Below are 19,379 nucleotides of genomic sequence, written 5' to 3'. Positions count from 1 at the left end.
ATGAGAAGGGGGAATAATATGTAACCTTTCATTGTTAACAGGTGGAATATTTTCTGAAAAATTTTAAGTGTAGGATAAGCAAGCACAGCCCTTCCTACTTTTTGGAAAGTTGGCATTAAGCAGTTTTTTGTGTCAACAACACTTATTTCTCCAAATACTTCAGAGAGCCTCCTCAATAAAAGTTATCCACAAGTTCTAGTTTTTGAGGCACTCACCTTTCTTGCCATTATAAGACCAGAAGGCTTGTGAGATACTTTGAATACCACACCGCCATTTCCTGCTCCCAGCTCACTGATCTTCTCAAAGTCATCATCCTTCAGCTCTCCAACTTTTTGTTTCTGGGTAAGGAAAGCTTCGAGGCGCTTTCGTTGCTGTTCATCCAACTCTAGTTCTTCCAGCTTCTTCTGAAGTGCTTCCAAATTTGTCCTGTAGAATAGAGAAAGAATAACTCAATTCAGCTGGTTGAGCTTGCTCAGCAGTTTTGCAAGAGGAAGAGCAATAGATAACTGAGGTCAGGGATTAAATGCATGACAGTTTTGCACCTATGTAAATTATCTAGATGAAGCAGACCCGTACAGTCATACCCATGAGAGACGTATTATTGGATCTCTGTTGTAAGTAAACAGTATTTTTTTTCCAGATAAAACAGTGACAAACACAAGCAAATTGATACCATTTTTCCATCTCTGAGGTTCTGTCCGAACTCATGCATGTTGAGGTTTGGTATCTACAGGAGTGGGTTTAATGACTCAGCATTCACGATCAGAGACCTCGTGAATCATAGCACAAGTCTCCCAGCTATTTTTAGTTCCACGTTTCCAGGATCGTGTTGTAATTTCCTACAGAGCGTGTGTTTCAACCACTGACTTTCACACAATTATATTACTAATAATCCACTTAGATATTAATAAAAAGTTACCAAACACAAACATGCATAGATTGCCACCGGAAACATGACTCTTTAAGTAGGATAGGAAACAGACCAAAGTTATTTAAAAAAAAGAAGTATATCTATCAGAAATCTAGGCTTAATGTCATTGATTTCTACCAAAACAGAAATACAGGACTCTAAACAGAAGTTAAATTTAAGACCATAGACAGGGATTTGGTTTTCTGGGAATTCTTTTTTTTGACAGTTTAACTTCAGATCCTGTGAAAACACTTCATCTCGGTAATGTGAAAGCTTAAATGCTCATTTAAAATTTCCTGCTTCCAGCTACAACAGTCAGTTTCTACAGGAGCAAATATCTGTTTTGCTTAGCCAAATTTAATGCAACGTTCCCATGGATTACAGTGCTGCTAGGATGAAAAACTTGAGGAACAGAATCTACTTCTGCAGAGCCTACACCACTTCCAATGTAAAAACTGGATTAAAATTCACCAGTAACCAAGAAAACTGTTTCTATTCGTCACTTCATAAACATCCACTTACAACTCGTGCTGCACAGAGACGCATCCCCTGGATGCCCAGGCAGGCACTGGTCAGCTCAGAGGACTCACGGCTGACTCCAAGGAGCATTGACTGATAGTCCACAGACCCAACAGGAGGCCAGAATCACAGGATGAAGCCCTTACCTTGTTAATGAGAGCCTTGTTAATGAGAGCCTGCACTTCCAGCCAGGACAACAATCTTGGTTTGAATGTGTCTAAGGTTTAATTAAGGCAAATAAAGAAATCTCAAATATTCACAACTCTTCTCTGCTAAATGATCTCTAAATTCAAGCAAGCCCAAGCTCCTACTACATTTAGCAGTTTAAACGTGTTTGATGGGATGCTTACTGAAGCTAGCTTGGGAAGCAGTAACAGGTAGAAGAGCTTAGTAAGGGAAACAGAATGAGACCTTTGACAGAAAGGTGAGTTGTATTCAGTTATTTTGACATTTAAACACTCCAGGCCTAAGATTACCAAACAATGATGAGAAAATAATGTCTATTTGCATGTCAAAAAGAACAAAAAAGAACAAGAACAAAGCAAGCTCCACAAAAATATTTGCCCTGGGCAAATGCCATCTGGGAATGCTGCTCAAAAGCAGAGGAGTTTTACATAGTAAAATCCGACATACACTGTCTAATGTAGTTACACCAAGTCTCTCTTAGATAGCATTTTCGTAACAAAAATAACTTCATCCTGTACAAATGGAGCAGGATACTGCATTTCCAGGCTATCCTACGAGAAGCAGCACACCTTTGTTTCTGTTCTCATCCATTGCTTTATACCAGTATAGTCATATCTGTGCATAACCATACAACAAATATCCTGGAGCATCCACAAAGTTTTCCTTTGTAGATAAGCACAACTTGTTAGAACATTCCAGTTAATCTGACTTACAGACTCTTGTAAAGATGAACCATAAAGAGACATTTTTGAAATCTAATTTCTAAAATAGAAAACCCATCACTGGATACCGTTTTCCATGATGTGCCCAGTAAAACCAACAAGCCCCAGCCTAAAGCTGAAGTAACGCATGCTTTTACACAGAACTGAAGTTGCTCTTCTTACAGTATGACCCCAAGATAAAAATGGGAGTGAAGTTCAGTACCCCTTAGTGTCCTACAATAAACCCCAGCACAATGAATGACGGACTCAAGCTCTGTATTTTGCCCTAGAAGATTGCTGTTCTGAAAACACAAAATTGGTGTTTTTCAGAGGATGTGCACTGACAAACCCTGCCAGTACTCCCCACAAGCTCTGCTCGGCATCTTGCAGGGCAGGGAATGCACCAGCTGCTTGCTCTTGTAGGCTTTTGACATGCATTTGCAAGATACACATCATTATTTTTTGTTGAGATGTATGTTGTACTTTTTTGGGGGTCATTTTTTTATTCTGTTCACACCTACAGGTCATTTTTCTATTCTGTAGAAACCTCTGCAATCAGTAGAAACGGAGAACAGACCTCTGATATTTTTGGGGCCAGTTAAAGATCCTATTCCTCCAAATATTTCTTTATATCAGTAGCACAGCAACTTTATAGTGCATGCTCACTACATAAAATCTTTTACATCGTACTTTGTAGCTGCTTTAACCCTGCACTTACATTGTGAGTGACCAGAAAATACAGCCTATTAAAAAAAAAAAATCAAATTAATAAAGCAGTTTTATCAGATGCAACTTTTGCACAGACATTTTCTTCTGTATCACTGCTTTAAAGAAGTCACGACCAAACTGGCAAGAGCTCAGCATCTAACTGACCTTACCAGGGAATTTCAGTTTCCTTTGAAAAATCCAGTGTGCCACAGCAGCTAGCGGTCCCCAGCTTCACTTAGAAATTCCAGAGAAGGAACACTGAGCTTGCTGTCCTTTTAGAGATTACTGAAGAAGACAGGGCTGCTCATTTGGAAAGATAAAGGAACTAGAGGCACAGCGACAGAACACAGCATAGCTTTTCTTGCTCCATTTTGAAGAAAACAACTATTGAGTTTTTTCTCTGAAGCAGAAGAGGCTTTCAGGGCTTGGAGACAACACAGAGACGCTTGCGCACATGACCTGGAGCAGACAAACAAGCTAGTGTGATGAAACAAAAACTCAGTCATGCTGAAGCTTTAGCACCAAAGATGACAACTTGCTAATATAGCATTAGGCTAACACAGATGTGATTACTGCATATCTGCATAAAACTACTTTTTACACCGTTTGTTTTGATCTCAAACTTTGCACTTCCAGCACAAGTGTTTCCTTGCTTGAAAGCACAAATTACTGTCAGTGTCCTTGTTCAAACAAGCACCAGTCAGAGGACTCCAAAGGCTTTCACAGAAGGAAAAGCATTGGCGTCATGAATTTCAGCACATCAGATTTCTCCATTTATCTAGAATGTGGCCGCAGAAACAAAATAAAAATTAAAGTACACGATCTTTGGTCCCAACTGAGGCCAGACCTAATCCTCTAGAGAGGCAAAACCTCAAACTTCCTGACATCAACACAGAACCAACCAGAGCTTCAGACCAAAGTCACCAGAATGTTCTAAGCTCTAATGGCAGAACCTCCACTACTTGCACTGACATTCAGGACAGTAACAGCAAATAAAGTTCAGATCTCACTTGAATTTTTCAGGACCAATTCTTTAACTGTAAAGTAAATCAATCTGAAAATTTCCTGCAGAAGTAGTTAACCCAAAGACATTGTCAGATCTGCTGTCCAGTATGTAACTAAATAACATCTACAGTTACCTTTATGATAACTGAATGACAAATAGCAAGGCAGAATTTAATTTTTTCATTCTGGTCCTCTGCTTGAAGCACTAGATATTAATCAATTTCAAATGTAAATAGATAAATAGAAAATATTTGTAGCATTGAAAGAGATGGCATTAATCTAGTTCCAGTACTTCAAGCAAGCAGGATTTATGTAGCTTTAGTTTCGTACTCAAGCTTCTGCAGAAGTCCTACTCCCAGCCAGGAACTATGATCAGTGTCCGGACCTTCCCTGTGTAAAAGCATCACAACAATGCTGCAGAGCAAAGAACATCCAGAAACAGATGGGTAAGTAACGAACAAGTCACTGCATAAAGTTGTACAAACTAAAACACAGACAAATACAGAAGGGGGAACACACACCACTTCTACAGTAGGACACCATGAAAACATGAAGGAAGTTTGGGAGCTAAAAGCAGCAGCACGCTGGTGTGCCAGTATCTGCCTCCAGAAGCAGCACTAGTAGTTACTTAATCTTACATAAAACTTACTCAAAAAGACAAAGATTCCTATTAAAATTCATCACCATTACCTTCTGCAGTCTTGGAGTTGTTTTTTCACTGTCAAAAAGCTAAGCCTCTGCCAGAGCTCCATCACAGCAGGAAATCATCAAACCACCTCAGCCCTTCGCTGTTCCAAGCACTACCCTAAAGCAACAGGTTATCCTTCAATTTATTACCAGCAGTTTTAAAGCCAAGCACACACTAAACATCCTCTGCTAGGGAAAGAATCCAGCTTTTGTAATGTGATCATCTGAATGAAGCAGCAGGGAGGTCAGTGCTGTTGTCCCCACTCGTTAAAGACACAGCATAATTTCACAGACCACGTTCGATAAGTGGCAGAAATGGACAAATCTGCTGTGTAGCCAGCATGCAATGCCACTCTACAAAGTGGACCACTGGACTTCAGGTGCAATTATTACACAATCTCTCTCTTCCAGATCAAAAGCTACAAAGCCACACATCGCATTCAGCAGAGGTTTTCTGAGGGAGGTTAGTTGTTGTCTCCTCCCAGGGCAGCACCAGGCTGCAGGTGTTGTGGAGCTGGGACTGCCTCTGCCCACACTTGATCGGGTAGGAGCCCTCCTGTAAGTCAGCATCACTTCTTCTGTTCTGCACTCAAGGAAGTTCACTGACAGCTGTGCAGCACTGCTGTGGCCTCCGAAGTATAAAGACGCAGAGCAGAACTTAAAGCAGTCTCCTACCAAACACAGCCACCTTCTTGACTCAACAACCATCCCCTGGTGCGTGGGGAGAGGTTCTGCTCCTGCCCATCTACACCTCACCAAATTCCCACTTTCGAGGCCAGCTGCAATCTGACATCCTGCACCCAAACCCATATCTGCACAGCCAGCTCCTGTAAAGCCAGAGGTTGGAAAGTTTTTCTGAGTAGGATCACTGCATGAGATACTTGGAGCTTTAAGCCTCAGGACCACCTCAGGTCCATAGAAGGAAGCTGATCTCAGAGTTTGTGCGTTGTCTCACCTGTCCCAGGATCTCACATCCTGACAATGGCCACATGGATGCTTCGAAATAGTACAGGGGGGTGAGGACAATGGGAGTGCAGGCACAGCAGTGCCCCTAGTTACTACAGGACTGGATGCTGTGTTAACTAGCCACACATTTAACCCTAAAATCTATATTAAAGCTGTACTTAACCCTGAAGTCTACTTCAGAAACATAAAAAAATGGTAGAGGAAATTAAAAAAAAACAAACAATGCCATCTTTGCCAGTACCTTGTCACAAAGCTGCTCAGAGTTATTACTATCAGTTTTGCAAGCTGAACAATTAGCACAAGTGAAAGCACAAAGACATACATTCACTTTCAGATCTACTGTCATACGAGGATACAAGCATGGGGGCTGTTTTCTAGCATAGTGACAGTAACACTTTCCCCAAGCCTACACAGCTGTCAGTTTAAAGCAGAAGTAGGCAGCTCACTACATTATTTCCGTGAACAGCCTCAATCAGGGAGCTGAAACAAAGTACGAAGAAGATGAAGGCATTTTGCAGCTTTGAGAAGACACTACTATTTTGCATGACTGTGCTAAACCTGGGCAATAAGGCAGTTTTATTATTTAACTTTAACAAAGAACAGCTCAGAGAATAACACGGAACAAGCAACGTGAGCAGTCTCGCAGCTAACAGGACAGGTGTCTCCGTCTCTGGGCTGACTCCAGCACAGCCTCATAAAACTCGCACTTAAAACAATTCAGCAAGATCTGAACTCACTCCAGGTGCAAAGGATTCTCACTTGGAAAAAAGGACACTGTATTTCAACTCCCACTTAGTTTTCACTTCCTGCAGCGTGTCAGAGGTCCTCCATACACGTCCCACTAAAGGAAGCGCTTATATGACTGCCCAGCACACTTGCTCCTTTCTAGCACCGATTTTAACACCCCATACCATTCCTCTTTCAGGTTGGAACAGACCCAGTAGGGCACATTTTGATATTTAGTGCTACCAGAAAAGAACTACCCAGTAAGAGCAAGAGGCAGATGATTCTGGCTAACATCTATTTCTCAGGAAAAGATGAATAAAATACTAGAAGTGTATTTTTCCTAACTTAAAGCGTCCTGCCAGACCAATTACACCCAAAATTTCTATTCCCATTTTTCCTGAAGCAGAATGGGGTATGTTTTAAAGATGAAAATGTGGTAAGACTTCAAACATCCAACAAACGACACAACATAAATAACTCCTTGTAGGCTGATCTGTTAGGCAGGAATATTTGCTTGAGAATTCTTTCCTCCTTTGCTTTAGCCCAACCAGCGTGCCATTAAACTTTGCACAGTTTTTTTATTCCCAAATAATGTTTGAATTGAAGATTGAGTTCAGCAAAGGAAAAAAAAAAAAGCCACAAGTGGATGGCAGCACCAAGGGACAGCCATCAGCTTCCTGCCCTGGGTGCCTTTTCCTCCCAGCTTCTTCTGCAGCTGTTCCCAGCCTCTGCTAAGGGTTACAGCCCTTTGTCCCACGTGGCAGCAGCTGCCAGCAAGGCCCAGGCACCCCTTTCACATATTTAATGCTGTGGCTAAGCTACACAAACAGTGCTTTGCTCAGTTACTAGGCTTCCTCAACGCTTGCTGCAGTAGTACATCCATGGTTTGTTACACATAAAGCCTGCAAATCCTAAAAACTGAGTCTCCAGAACTGGAAATCCAAGTCCTGGATGCTCCTCTCCCAAACACTGGTGCTCCTGCCGCCCATTTCCCCAGGCACCACTGGGTCTGCAACACCATGGGACAACCTCACGGAGCCCAGCTTACTTGTCGGGCATTCAAAACACAACACAGAGCACAAAGATCTTACAGAAGTCTAGTCAGCCAATACATGTGGATTTAAACAATCCCTGGTTTTCAACTGTTTTAACTCTCTGAACTCCAAATTGAATTTAATGATAAAAAGGGATAAATATGGGCAACAGCCACGAAATCCATATCTTCACAACTTCCTTCTGTGGTAAGGGCACGGCTTCAGGGAAACACTATAATAAAAAGATGAAGTTACATTATCTGTTTATAGGGCCTGTAAAGGCCAAGGTTAGAACTGAGCAGCTTCAAGTGCAAGAGCCGAGCAGGAAGTCCAGAACAGAAACTGTCAAAAGCTGCAGCTGAGACATCAGGGACAGGCAAAGAGCACTGCCTGGACACTCAGGTAAGTGCATACAGAGAGCCACAGCTGGGATCCAGAGAAAACCACAAACAGAAGGCTTGTATCTATCCAGGGCAGGTTGGATGGGGTTTTGAGCAACCTGGTCTAGAGGGAGGTGTCCCTGTCCACGAACAGAGAGGAACTGGGAGGGCTTTATGGTCCTTCCAACCCAAACCACTCTGTGATGCTGTGATCTTTACCCAAATTTGCAATAGAACGATTGCACAACACAGGACATTTACCAACAGAGCCATTTAGTAAAAGAAATTAATCATTTTGACTTTTTATGTACAGGCTTTAACAATACATATTTACACACACACACACCCCAAACATCTCAGCTGAATATCTCCACATTTAAGAACAGAATTTCTCCCCCTCCCCAGAAAAATGCATTCTCTGATTGCTAGATTTCTGCATTGAAGCTGTTGACTCATCTTCCTGCCACACTGAAAAAAGTTTAGAAAAGCAGAGAATAATGCTGAGTTGTGAACACAAAAAAAAAAACAACACATTGAAGGAAGGATGAGTTACCAGGAAGTTTTAAGTTTGTTTTAGAAACCTTCAAGCTGGTTTTTAGGAAGATACTTGGTCATACAAGGAAGCACGCAAACTGGCAATGCTGGAACATCTCTGTTCTAGCTCTCAGAATGAAGTAAAACATAATCTTGCTTCCATTCTTATTTCTTTTGTATGTGTCACGCAGCGACAGACACCACTGTTCACTTCCTCCTGCTGGATGCCTGTGAGGCAACGAACCCAGGCGAGAGAGAACGTCCTCAGCTGTCAGGAGGCAGAAGTTTGCTGGAATTCACTCTCCTCTTGTTCAGACAAGACTCAGGTCAATGGCTGAACAGCAGATGTTTGCAAAGGGATGGTGAGCAGGGAGTTAGCCTTGCCCGTTTGCTCAGTTGCTGTGGGCAATGACTGGCAGAAAGGCTCACACACTCATTCCAAAGAATAAAAGATTGCCTGAGTAAGTAATATTGAACGCACATCAAACCAGAAATCATCTGCTTGCCAATTCCTAACAGTATCAGCAAGCCTTCAGAAGCAAGATTCCATTGCTTCCTTACAAAGGAGGAACGTGGGAAGATGGAATGCCCTCCCCAAAAATTCAGCAACCCAGAAACTGATGTTACCAACTACCATTGCTTCCTTGGAGAGACGATTTTGTGCTTTGGCAGTGGAATCCATAAACTGCTAAATCCCAGGCAGTCCCCAGGGCAGTGACGAGAGAACAAATGCAGCTTCCAGAGCAGCTGTAAAAAGGGTAACACATGGAGGAGGATGGGGGAGCTTTTGTACTGGAAAATTTAATAATTTAAAGGGGCCACCTAAGTTTACTGCACATAACAGACAATTCCTTCCCCAGTTCATTTCAGAATGCTTCTCCCGTGTACATTGAAGTATTTAGTGGGTATGCACTCAAATTGCTTGCTGATGTATTTCCCACAATTTAAGGCTTTTTTTTTCCCCCAGCTAGCACTTAAGCAAAGACTCTTTACCCAGATTAACAACAGCAGCACTGCTGTTATGCCAAACTAAGAATTCAGCTGCATATGGGGCTTGCCTAGTCCCCTTCTTTTATTATTTTTTAAATGAAAAAGCCTTCTTTGACTATTAAGTAATACTGGAAGATCTCGAAGGTAATCTGGTCCTCTCGAGACAAAGATCTAAGACTATTCAATTAAAAGATGTGCTACTCTGAAACTGTTGTAATTACTGAATCTCTGCATTTCTCTGTAGTATCTCAGGCTCCAGGTATGCTGTCTCATAATCCTGCAAAACCTTGGGCTCTTGGCACAGACTCTGCCCCATTCTGCCCCCGGCCATTCATTCCTGAATAACCCCACTCAGAACAGATGCATTTCAAAGATCACCAAAAAAACTGCATATTTTCAGCTGTAGTATCTCCCTGATTAAGTTCACCATGGGGCTATATCAGTGCTAACATGAGCCCAAGCAGACAGCCCCACAAAAATTTATCTGGGATTCTTTGGTGGGTAAGTTCTCGGTTGAATCAGCACAGAAGCCTGACTCACTGAAAGAGCTGATGCAAGAAAAGGAGCCTCAGGAACACGTGGGCAGAGCAAGAGGAGGACAGAAGTTCTGAAGTAGCAGCATCTCGTATGTGTGCAATCGTGAAATCACACCTTTCTAATTCCACCTGCAGAACTGCTGTTGTAAAGGGCAGAAAAAGGAAAAAAAAAAAACAAACTGCTGGCTCCATATTAACCACCAGCACTTGCCTTACCTGTGATACCACTGGAATGAAACATTTTTATGCCTGGTTTATTTAACTCTAATAAGCTGATTTATGCTTTCTGAACAATGACCACATCATAAGAATTAAAATAAGTTGCCATTACAGTCATTATGTCTACATGTGTGTGTGTGTAACAAGACTCAGTACTCTTACTTCAGTATTAACTGTCTTTTTGAATTTTCTTGTAAATATTTACAGGTCCACAGTAATTCCCTGTACACATGCAATGCGATAGCAATCTTGCCAGCTCAGTCATAAAATTTCAGGACCTAATCTTCCAGAACACGACACGCAGAAATCCTCTGAAGTCAAAGGAATTCCATCCAGGGGCTGCCTCTAATCAGAGGCTATTTGGTTTTAAAAGCAAAGGAAAAGAAAAACAAAACAACAAAAGCAGCGGTGATCCAGCAGGCATTAAAACAAACAACTTGGTGAAAACCTTCCCGTCATTTCATCTAAACTCACATCCAAGAAAAGCGAGCCAGAGAAGATTTACTCTGTGCAGGATGATTCTGCTGGAACGAGGTCTGTTCGAGAGCAGCCCACCGATCCTGCTGCTCACCTCCCACCACTCCAGTTTTCAAATCAAAAAGTGAATAAAAACAAAATCAACCTCCCATCCCCACCTACTCCTACGAAGCCCAAACTGAAGTTCCCTTGAGAAAGATGCTGAAAAACATGAAAATTGCAAGACACATCACAAGCAAGCAACTTCTGGAAATGTCAATACAAATGGAAGTTCAAGCCACTTTTGTGTAATTCCCAAATTACTCTTTGACTATCAAATGCAGGCAGCTGCACTCAGAGGTCATGCCAGCTACTTGGTGGCTTCCTTAATGCAATTTGAACAGGATAAACAGAAAGCGACAAGAAAAAACTCACATTAAGAACTGAATTATAGTTTATGACTGGATTTTGCCAGTCAATTTCTAAGAAATTACGCATTGCTTCGAACGGTTCTAAGATGAGGATATGCTGCAGTTAAGACAGAACACATGTAAGCACTGCTGGCAACAGTTAGGTTCAGAACAGTTTAGAAAGCCTTTGGACTTTCTGTTAAGACACGTCCTGTGAAGAAATAGAGTCCCTAAGAGGTGGTAGAAACCTGTAGCCAGCACCTTCTTATATTCTCAAAAACTTACTTCCTTACAGCACACTAGAAGATGACAAATTCCATGTTCCACTTTTCCTTTCATGTGTTTCTTCCACATTTTTTTGCACTGTCTTTAGTGCCAGTCACCAAAAACAGAGTCCTGCTCTGCTCGTTCCACCTCACATCATACCTCATCACAGCTGAGACTTGCTTGGCACCATCCTCCTGGAGCAGAGACTGAGGCTTAGGCTTGATTTGGGAGCTAGCAGCTGTTACCAAAATAAATAAGTAGTTGTGGATTTTGCAATTCTTTAAACAGATGGGAAAAAAACAGACTTCAATTGCAACCACTTTTTCTATATGAATGCTTATACAACACAAAAGTGACACCATCTTAAGAAGTTTTTAGTCCCAGGCACTTCTGGAAGGTTCAAATGATAGTACCAGAGAGAGCACCAGTCTTTATTTACTCAATAAGTAACAAAGCGAGGCTTCAGAGCAGTTCTGCTAGTACGTGCAACCGATAGACAGGCAAAGCAATCAGAAAACATCTCTTCTGAAGTGAAAAGTTTTAAGCTGCAACAAACTTTAATGCACGCTCCTAACTGTAGCAGTAATCTCTTCCATGACAGACAAACGAACTAAAAAACTAATTACAAGGCTCCGTCTCATTTTGTGGCTCATTGGATTGTTGCATTCCATGACAAGATGTTGTATCGACTATTTACTCCACTTTTTCTAATAGCATTTTTTAAATAGCCTACGTTACATGCCAAGACATTCTGTAGTCACAGCCTCTCATTAAACATAAAATCCATGCCCTGAGATCTTGAATTACCTTTTTTTTTTTTTTCTTCCCCTATATGTATCCTTCTGGACATGGGAATTTTAACTGGCAGATTTTCATCCAATATCCTGAGGTCAGTGGGACACTTCAAAACTCACTGTACAGCCTAACTCATAAATGATAGGTTTTGATGAATAAAAAATGTGCCAATTTCTAAGTAAGTTTATACTACAAGGCTGTAGCTATAGAACTGTTGCATTTTGTGCCTTCTCAGTCAACAGCACTTCAGGTAAAGTGACCACATTTAGATACTTGCATTTTTGATACTTGCTAAGACAAGACAGTGGAAGTTCTGTTTTGGAATGGTTTGTAAACACCATACACATAGCCCTTACCTGACCTGGCATTTACTGGAGTACCTAAAGCAAGGTGAAAACTAGCTGTGTTTGTTTTCACTGGCATTTTACATCAAAATAACTCCCTCATTATAAATACAACCCTTCCTTCTGCTTAACTGCTTTTGTAAAGATGTAATTAAAAATGACATGGAAGTAACTTTGTTCTCATGTGAACAAAATACTTATTGTAATACAAAAACTTCAAACGTACCCTCCTGCCTCTTTGCAAAGCGTCTACTTAATATTGCATGTCTAGTTTGGATTTAAATAAACCTAGAAATTGAGCAACAACTATCAGATATTCAAAAGGATGGAAACCTAAGTTTGAGAGGAAGAGAAAGTGGAGATCTTGTTCTTGTTCCTTTTGGCTGTTAAGACGGAACTATCCTGTCACTTTCAGTCAAAAGGGAAGGAGCATCCCTCTTACTGCGTTCAGGTTTCTTTCACTTTTCTCCCATTCTCTCTGCAAAATCATTGCAAGTGCATACCTGTGCCGTTCCAGAAGTACCAGAATGAAATTAAGTCTGCAGCTGGCCAGCGTCATCCCAGCCTCATTCTGATGATATAAAGCAACAAGTAGCTCAAGAAGAGCAGCACGGGGTCAGCTCTGGGTAACTACTTCTCAGCAGGAAATGTCAAAAACAGAAGTGAAGTTCACAGCACAGAAAAATCTTGTAATACGTGCTCTCTATTGTCCACTGAGCAGCTAGGGATTTGAAGGCACCAGAGAGCACCAAAATACACTGCACAGATTACAGAAGTAATAACTGCATATAACGAGCTACAAATAACAAAAGCTGTTGTCACAGAAAAACAGCGTGAAATTGAATTGAATGGGCCGCATGCACATATTTAAATTGCAAGTGCTCTACTTCTCCTTTATAACACTCTGACAGGATTTTTTAAAAATAATTAACACGAGCAAGGATCACTGTGCACTTCTTAACGCACCACCCTTCACCCCACATGCATTTGCTCACTCCAGTCAATTTGATCCCAAGGCCAAATAAGGATGAAGACAGAGGACAAGACAGGCATGGGAAGCAAGACATCCTCAACCACCCAGTCTCCTCTTCTTTTAGTTTTGTGTTTTCCCCCTCCTTTCTGCCACGAAGTCCAAGTACCACATGCACCCATTCCCAGAAGTATTAAGCTTCAATATTTGAAAGCTAGCAGGGGTAAGTGGCTGTTCAGAACGTTGCAGAATCTTCTGACCCACAGCCAGAAAGTTCCCAATTTCTAACATAAGACCACTGCTAGCCAAACAGTACCTTTTTGATTTTGTGCTAGCACTGCCTTTGAGCCTAAGAAACTCCCTTCGTGCATTTACAGAGAGCAATCATATCACCTCTCACTCAGTCTTCATGTTACTTAACCAAATAATTCGAGCTCTTTTCATTCTCTCTTGAGAGATTCACTTCTCTGAAAAAGAACAGGGAAGCAGCCAGGATCATTTGCATCAAAGTGACAGGTTTGTGTATGGTGGAAGCAAATAAGTAGCTGGAGACTCACACAGCCAAAACTCCATTAAGTCAGGAACAAAGCTTCAGAAAGTGTTAATATGGTAGTCTGCAGCTGCATAACATACTTGAAACACTTCACCATGTATACAGACTGACAAACACCTCTACAGTTGGTTTCAAGCACTGACCAGAAGGAAGAACTACACAGCAGGAAAGAAAAAAAGAAAGCTTGCAGATGAAAGAAAAAAAAAAAAAAAAGCCTGTTTTCAGCTTCATTCCAAAACCGTTTCCAAATTCTGATATTCTGATGCAACTATGCTTTGCAACTTAAAAAGTCTTTCACAATGAGGATTTATACACCCTCATCCCACAAATTAATTCTGGCTGTTTATGGGACAACAGGTTACTGGATTTACTTCTTCTCTAAGCTGCTGTTTTTAAAAATCTTTACGCATCTCTACGCTTGGCAAAAGCCAGGTATAGGACTAACATATAACGAAGAGCAAAAGTCTATATATACCAAAAGTCTCATATACCAAATAAAATCCAAAACAGAAAATGCAGCAAGACTCTTCACTGGTGTAAGCAAGACTCTACACTCCCATGGGTCTCTCTGTAAGTTTCCAAGAAGTAAATGAATATCAGACATCTAAGCAATTTCAGATGAACGCTGTTTCTTAAGTGAAGAAATGTTTAAGATAAGTACTGTATTAAATACTGTGTATTTGGTGCTTAACTTTAGATGGCACAATAAGCGATAGGTATATCGGATTTATTCCATAAAACAAGACCAGTATGCAGGAGGGATCCCCGAAAACTGTATAAGCTTATCTTCAGCTGCCTTGAAGAAAATCAACGGTAAAGTATTATACAGACAAATATAAAAAAATAACATCTTTCCCCCTATTGATCCAGAGCAAAAACTGTACCTAAGGATTATGTTCTGACTATTATGCAATCAGGAATCCCTGCCACAAGACAGTTTTTAAGAGCTCACCCTTCAGTTCGTCATCAAAAGACTTTGCTAGAAACATCACAGCAGGAGCTGTGAGATACCGAGTATATTCTGAGGTTTGAGCCTGCCTGAAAACGTGGCAACACCACCACATGCGGAACAATTCGGAACCTGACACTTGTACATCTCAGTGCAGCCCTGTACTGCATATCCTGACAGTGCAGTACGTAAGTACATCAGAGCTCTGCTTATGTATCCAAGAAGAGTGAAGTAACCATACAGGGAAAGGAATGCGCTCTTCCAACATGCATCTGTTTTTCACGCCTTCGTTAGGAGCTAGTCCATCACCTTAACCTAAAGACAGAGCAGTAAACACAGACCTGCTAACCTGAGGAAGCTCTTTTTGTGACACCTCACGGTGCTGCCATCGCAATATGAAGCCTGACTACCGTGCATGTGCTCAAGTGCTACTTTGTAAGCAACGCTTTAAAAAAAGCACGCCCACGATTAGCCTCGACTTACCTTCCTTTATTTTGTAAGGCATAATGCTGATACTAGAGCCAGGAAAACTCAAGAACAGCTTCTCCCAGCGCACTCACGGATTTCTCTAGCATTACAAACTAGTTACGGAGAAACAGCTTCACTGACATCAGCTTAAAGTCAAGAAGGGGACAGATAAACAAACCCCATCACTTTTCCTACAAATTCAAGACTCCCAACACAACTTCTCCCTGCACCCACGTTACTCAGAAAGGCAGAACCTGGCCCTCACCCCATCATTACATAACCCAGCCCTCTGACAGACGCCCCCCACACTACCCCCGCTTCCCTCATCCCCCCCCCCCCACCCTCCACCCTCCGGGAGCCGCTGACCCCGTGAGGCGCCCCTCAGGGGCACCCCCCCCCATAACGGCCCCTCAGCGAACGCCCCCCCCCCGGGCCTGACTCACTCGGCGGCGCTGGTCCCGTTGACGGCGGAGCCATCGGGCGCGGGGTTCAGCTGGATCGGGCCCGGCTTTTTTTTCGGCATGGCGGCCCCCGGGCGGCCCCAAACCGCTGCCCGGTGCCGGTGCCTGAGGCGCTGCTCCGGCCGCCCCCGCTCCCTCCTCCCCCCCCCCCCGCGCAGCGGCCCCGAGCTGGTGCCGGCGGCGCGCGGAGCCCGTGCTGAGGCCGCGCCCTTCCTCCGCACTGCGCCTGCGCGAGCCGCTCCCCCCCACACACACACCCGGGAAGGTGAGGCCAGGCAGGAGCATGCGCGCTGGCGGAGGGTGAAGCCGCGGAGCTGTGCCCTCACAGCGCTCTGCCCTCACTTGGTGGGAGGGGCTGGGGGGGGAGCGGGTTCGCATCAGCTCCGGGGCTTGGCCAAAATTTTGTGGGTTTGGTGCTGCTCTGTCCCTTCAGAGAGCTCTCACCGCAACCAAGAGAAGCAGCTCTGTGCAACGAGCCCCAGCATCTTCCCCGCAGAGCAAACCACGGTGCTAAGGCGTGTTTTGTGCAGCTGCTTGTTTATCTCCCTCCGTAATGCACCCAGACAGGGGAACTGCTGCATTTATAGCTACAACAAAACCTCACCTTGGGCTACTCACAGCTACTAATTTATTTATTTTTTTTACTAAACTAAGTGCCCGCAGTAAAAATTTTAAAGGAAACTTACACTCAGAGAACAGTGAGTTATAAAGAGCAGAAAAAGTATGAAAACACAAGGCCAAAGGTTTTATTCTCGCTTCTCTGGACTTTTATTTTGCGTAGCTGTTAGGAATGATCAGGTTTGGTCACAGGCATTTCATGCTTAATGGGATCGTGGTTTTCTCTGTGTGCGTTTCTGTGAAGTTCTGACTCACATCGCTGTTTGGGGGTTTTTGTAATTGCATTAGTTTAGGCAGCCTAAAGGCAAAACAAAAATGTTACTTTCCAGGAGCTCTCTATCAAATATTGGCACACAGAAGTGAGATATGGCTGAGACAGAATGCTTTATAAAACAATAATAGTAATAAAGACAACATTGCATATTGGCATTGTATGTTATGAACCCACTGATTTTTTTAACAGTTTTAAACATAGAAGTCCTAACTAACAAAGAACAAGGCTACAATCCTACTCCATGGAGGGAACAGCGTGTCTTGTATACAGGTTGTTTCAGGGAGAAATACACCAACAGAAATATGAGGTTAAAATTCCAGAGAACTAAAGCCACTTTGTTGCTTAAAAAAAAGCTTCCACCTTGGGATATAAGCTGAGTGCTGCCTTGCTTTAAAATCAGCTTGCTTCCAAACATCAGGGCCAGGTGTGGTGGGTACCTTGAATGGCTGAAAAGCCCAGCTCGGCCTGACGCACCACATTTACAGCCTGGGATGTGCTCACAGGGCAGCAGTGAGCCTTACCTTCGGTAAGAGCTGAGCACCCTCGCTCCTGTCCATCGGTGATCTCACCTGGCATAAGCAGACTTGCTCAACAGTAATGGAAGTCCCTTTTCTCCAGTCATGATCAGTGATCCCTCCATGCCAATTCTCTTCCTGAGAAGGAGAATTTAAAAAGATTCTGGTCATTTATTTGTAGATCTCAAAAGGAAACAATGGAATATTGGTGTACCACCTATGGACCTATCTGGATCAACAGAGTTGGCTGGGTATTCCTTATGTGCGGTGCTTAAAACTAGGACATTCATATGCTAATAGGACTCCGGAGGAATTACACGTATTTGACTTGTGTGGATACAGTCATCTTAAAACCTTGCCTCTGATGCTGAGATGCTGTAGACAGGTTTGCTTCTTTGGAAGATTAATTTCTCATTGTCTGAATCCCAGAGAAATGAGATGAAAACTCTTTTAAGGCCTGTACTCAGAGAAGTTATGCATCAAGAAGCACTTGCAGATTTCTTCTGCTTTCTGACACAGGTGCAAAACTCTTGCAACTGCTACTGTAAGTGCCTGCACTGTACAGTGCTCCGATCCATCAACAAATGGGACAGATCTACAAGAAAAGACTACAGTTATTCTGAAGTTTGCTTCAGTGGTAAACAAAATCTCCCACAGAGCTGTGAACCAAGAACTGAAGAAGTTCTGAGCACCTTGGTGCTAGGGCGGTGGTTAGCGGCTTGGTACTTGGCAGAGTGAAAGCTCAGTTCCTCTGGCAGTCCTGGCGCTGACTGCTGTAACTGGCATTGTGCCAGTTTTGTTTCTTTTGCCTCAAGTGAAGAAGCTTTTTGAAGCTGTAGTTGTTTTGCTATACAAGGCAGGCATATGAATACCTCACTTAAATTAATAACTGCTTCAAAACGTTAACAGGTTTTACACTCCAATGAGTTGATTCAACTAGAAATTATTATAGAATAAAATACGATTTATATAGTTACTTGAGAATGTTTAATTATGTATGATTTTCCTTTTTTTTTTTTTGCCACAGCATTAAGACACTGTAGTAAAATTGAATGACTACTATTTACAGTAACTCAGAAGTATCAAGTCTTTCTATGCTAAAATCAGATTTTTTTTTCTAATGAAGAAATTGACCTGTAGATGAGGTTGTTTCTCTCTTTACACAACTGTGTGGGGAAACGCAAGGACTCCTTTGAAACACCAGCCTCCTCTGCAGAGAAATATTTGGACTGAACTAGGAAGAATTTTAGTTCTATGTTGTGAATTTGCATGTAGTTTGTTATTTCCCCCAGTAACAAAATTGTTTTGTCTCCATCATCATAAACTACATGCTGAAAATCTACACCAACAGATGAATGATTGACATACCTACTGAAAACAGAGGGTTCAGTATGGAGGAATTCTGAAGCATAGCAGGAAAGAAGCAGGCATCATAGATCACTCTAGCTGACTGCAGTGAATTCCATAACAAAACTTACATTGGAAATGCTTTGTATGAAGAACTGTCAATTCCACATTTTAATGTTCTATCATTTTCAAAAGTAAAATAATCAAAGCAGTCATTAATGCTTTTTTGGAAACTGAAATTATGAACAAGGTACATTATATATTACACAAAGATGCTGTATTGTTTGCAACTTCTTGCGCATTTTTTAAATAGAAAAGATTGAATTATTATTTTCACAGCTCTGCTAGTCACAGACATGGTCCCTCCATCAGATTCCAAACACTAAGAGACAGCTCCCTCCTCTGGAGCACGTTACACTTGCATTGCAAACATAGTCCCGTGGAATCTTGGAGAAATTACTGAATTCACACACCTGTTTTAAAGGCCCTTTGACCTACAGACAAAACAAGGGGATTTTTGAATTGACTGAATACAGAAATAAAGACGTGGGTCTCTGTACTGATGCCATACAGAACCGTTTCTGTGTAGTGGTTCTGCAGGAACCATTTCTGTGATTGCTCTTGCCATCGTTGTCTTCCGTAGGCACTCCTATGGAATGACCAATTTTCCTGTATATGATTACAGAGCACATTTGAAATGTTTCAAAATTGTTATAGATTGGTTTGAACTTCTGTAAAACAAACAATTTTAATTTCAGTAGATTTGCAACCAAAAAACAAGCATATTTTCCAGCCCAAACCAAAACACGTTTTGGGAATTCAAACATTCTCGGTGGGAGGAACTGCATTTT

General features: G+C 42.2%; 1 protein-coding gene across 1 annotated transcript in view; it reads right to left on the bottom strand.

Annotated features, from left to right (window-relative positions):
- The window catches only part of MAP2K1 (mitogen-activated protein kinase kinase 1), a 36,642-nt gene extending 20,691 nt beyond the window's left edge, over positions 1-15,951 (bottom strand). The window contains exons 1-2 of the mRNA XM_082769531.1: positions 15,757-15,951; positions 216-426 (exon numbers count right to left, since the gene is read on the bottom strand). Of these exons, the coding sequence (XP_082625657.1) occupies positions 216-426; positions 15,757-15,836 (291 nt within the window). The 5' untranslated portion in view covers positions 15,837-15,951. The remainder of the gene's footprint in view (positions 1-215; positions 427-15,756) is intronic.
- Between the last annotated feature and the right edge of the window lie 3,428 nt (positions 15,952-19,379).

This window comes from Aythya marila, assembly GCF_965140915.1.
Source record: "Aythya marila genome assembly, chromosome: 11".
Classification (NCBI taxonomy): Eukaryota; Metazoa; Chordata; class Aves; order Anseriformes; family Anatidae; genus Aythya; species Aythya marila.
The sequence above is the reverse complement of the archived record's forward strand: the minus strand, read 5'-3'. Positions and strand labels throughout refer to the sequence as shown.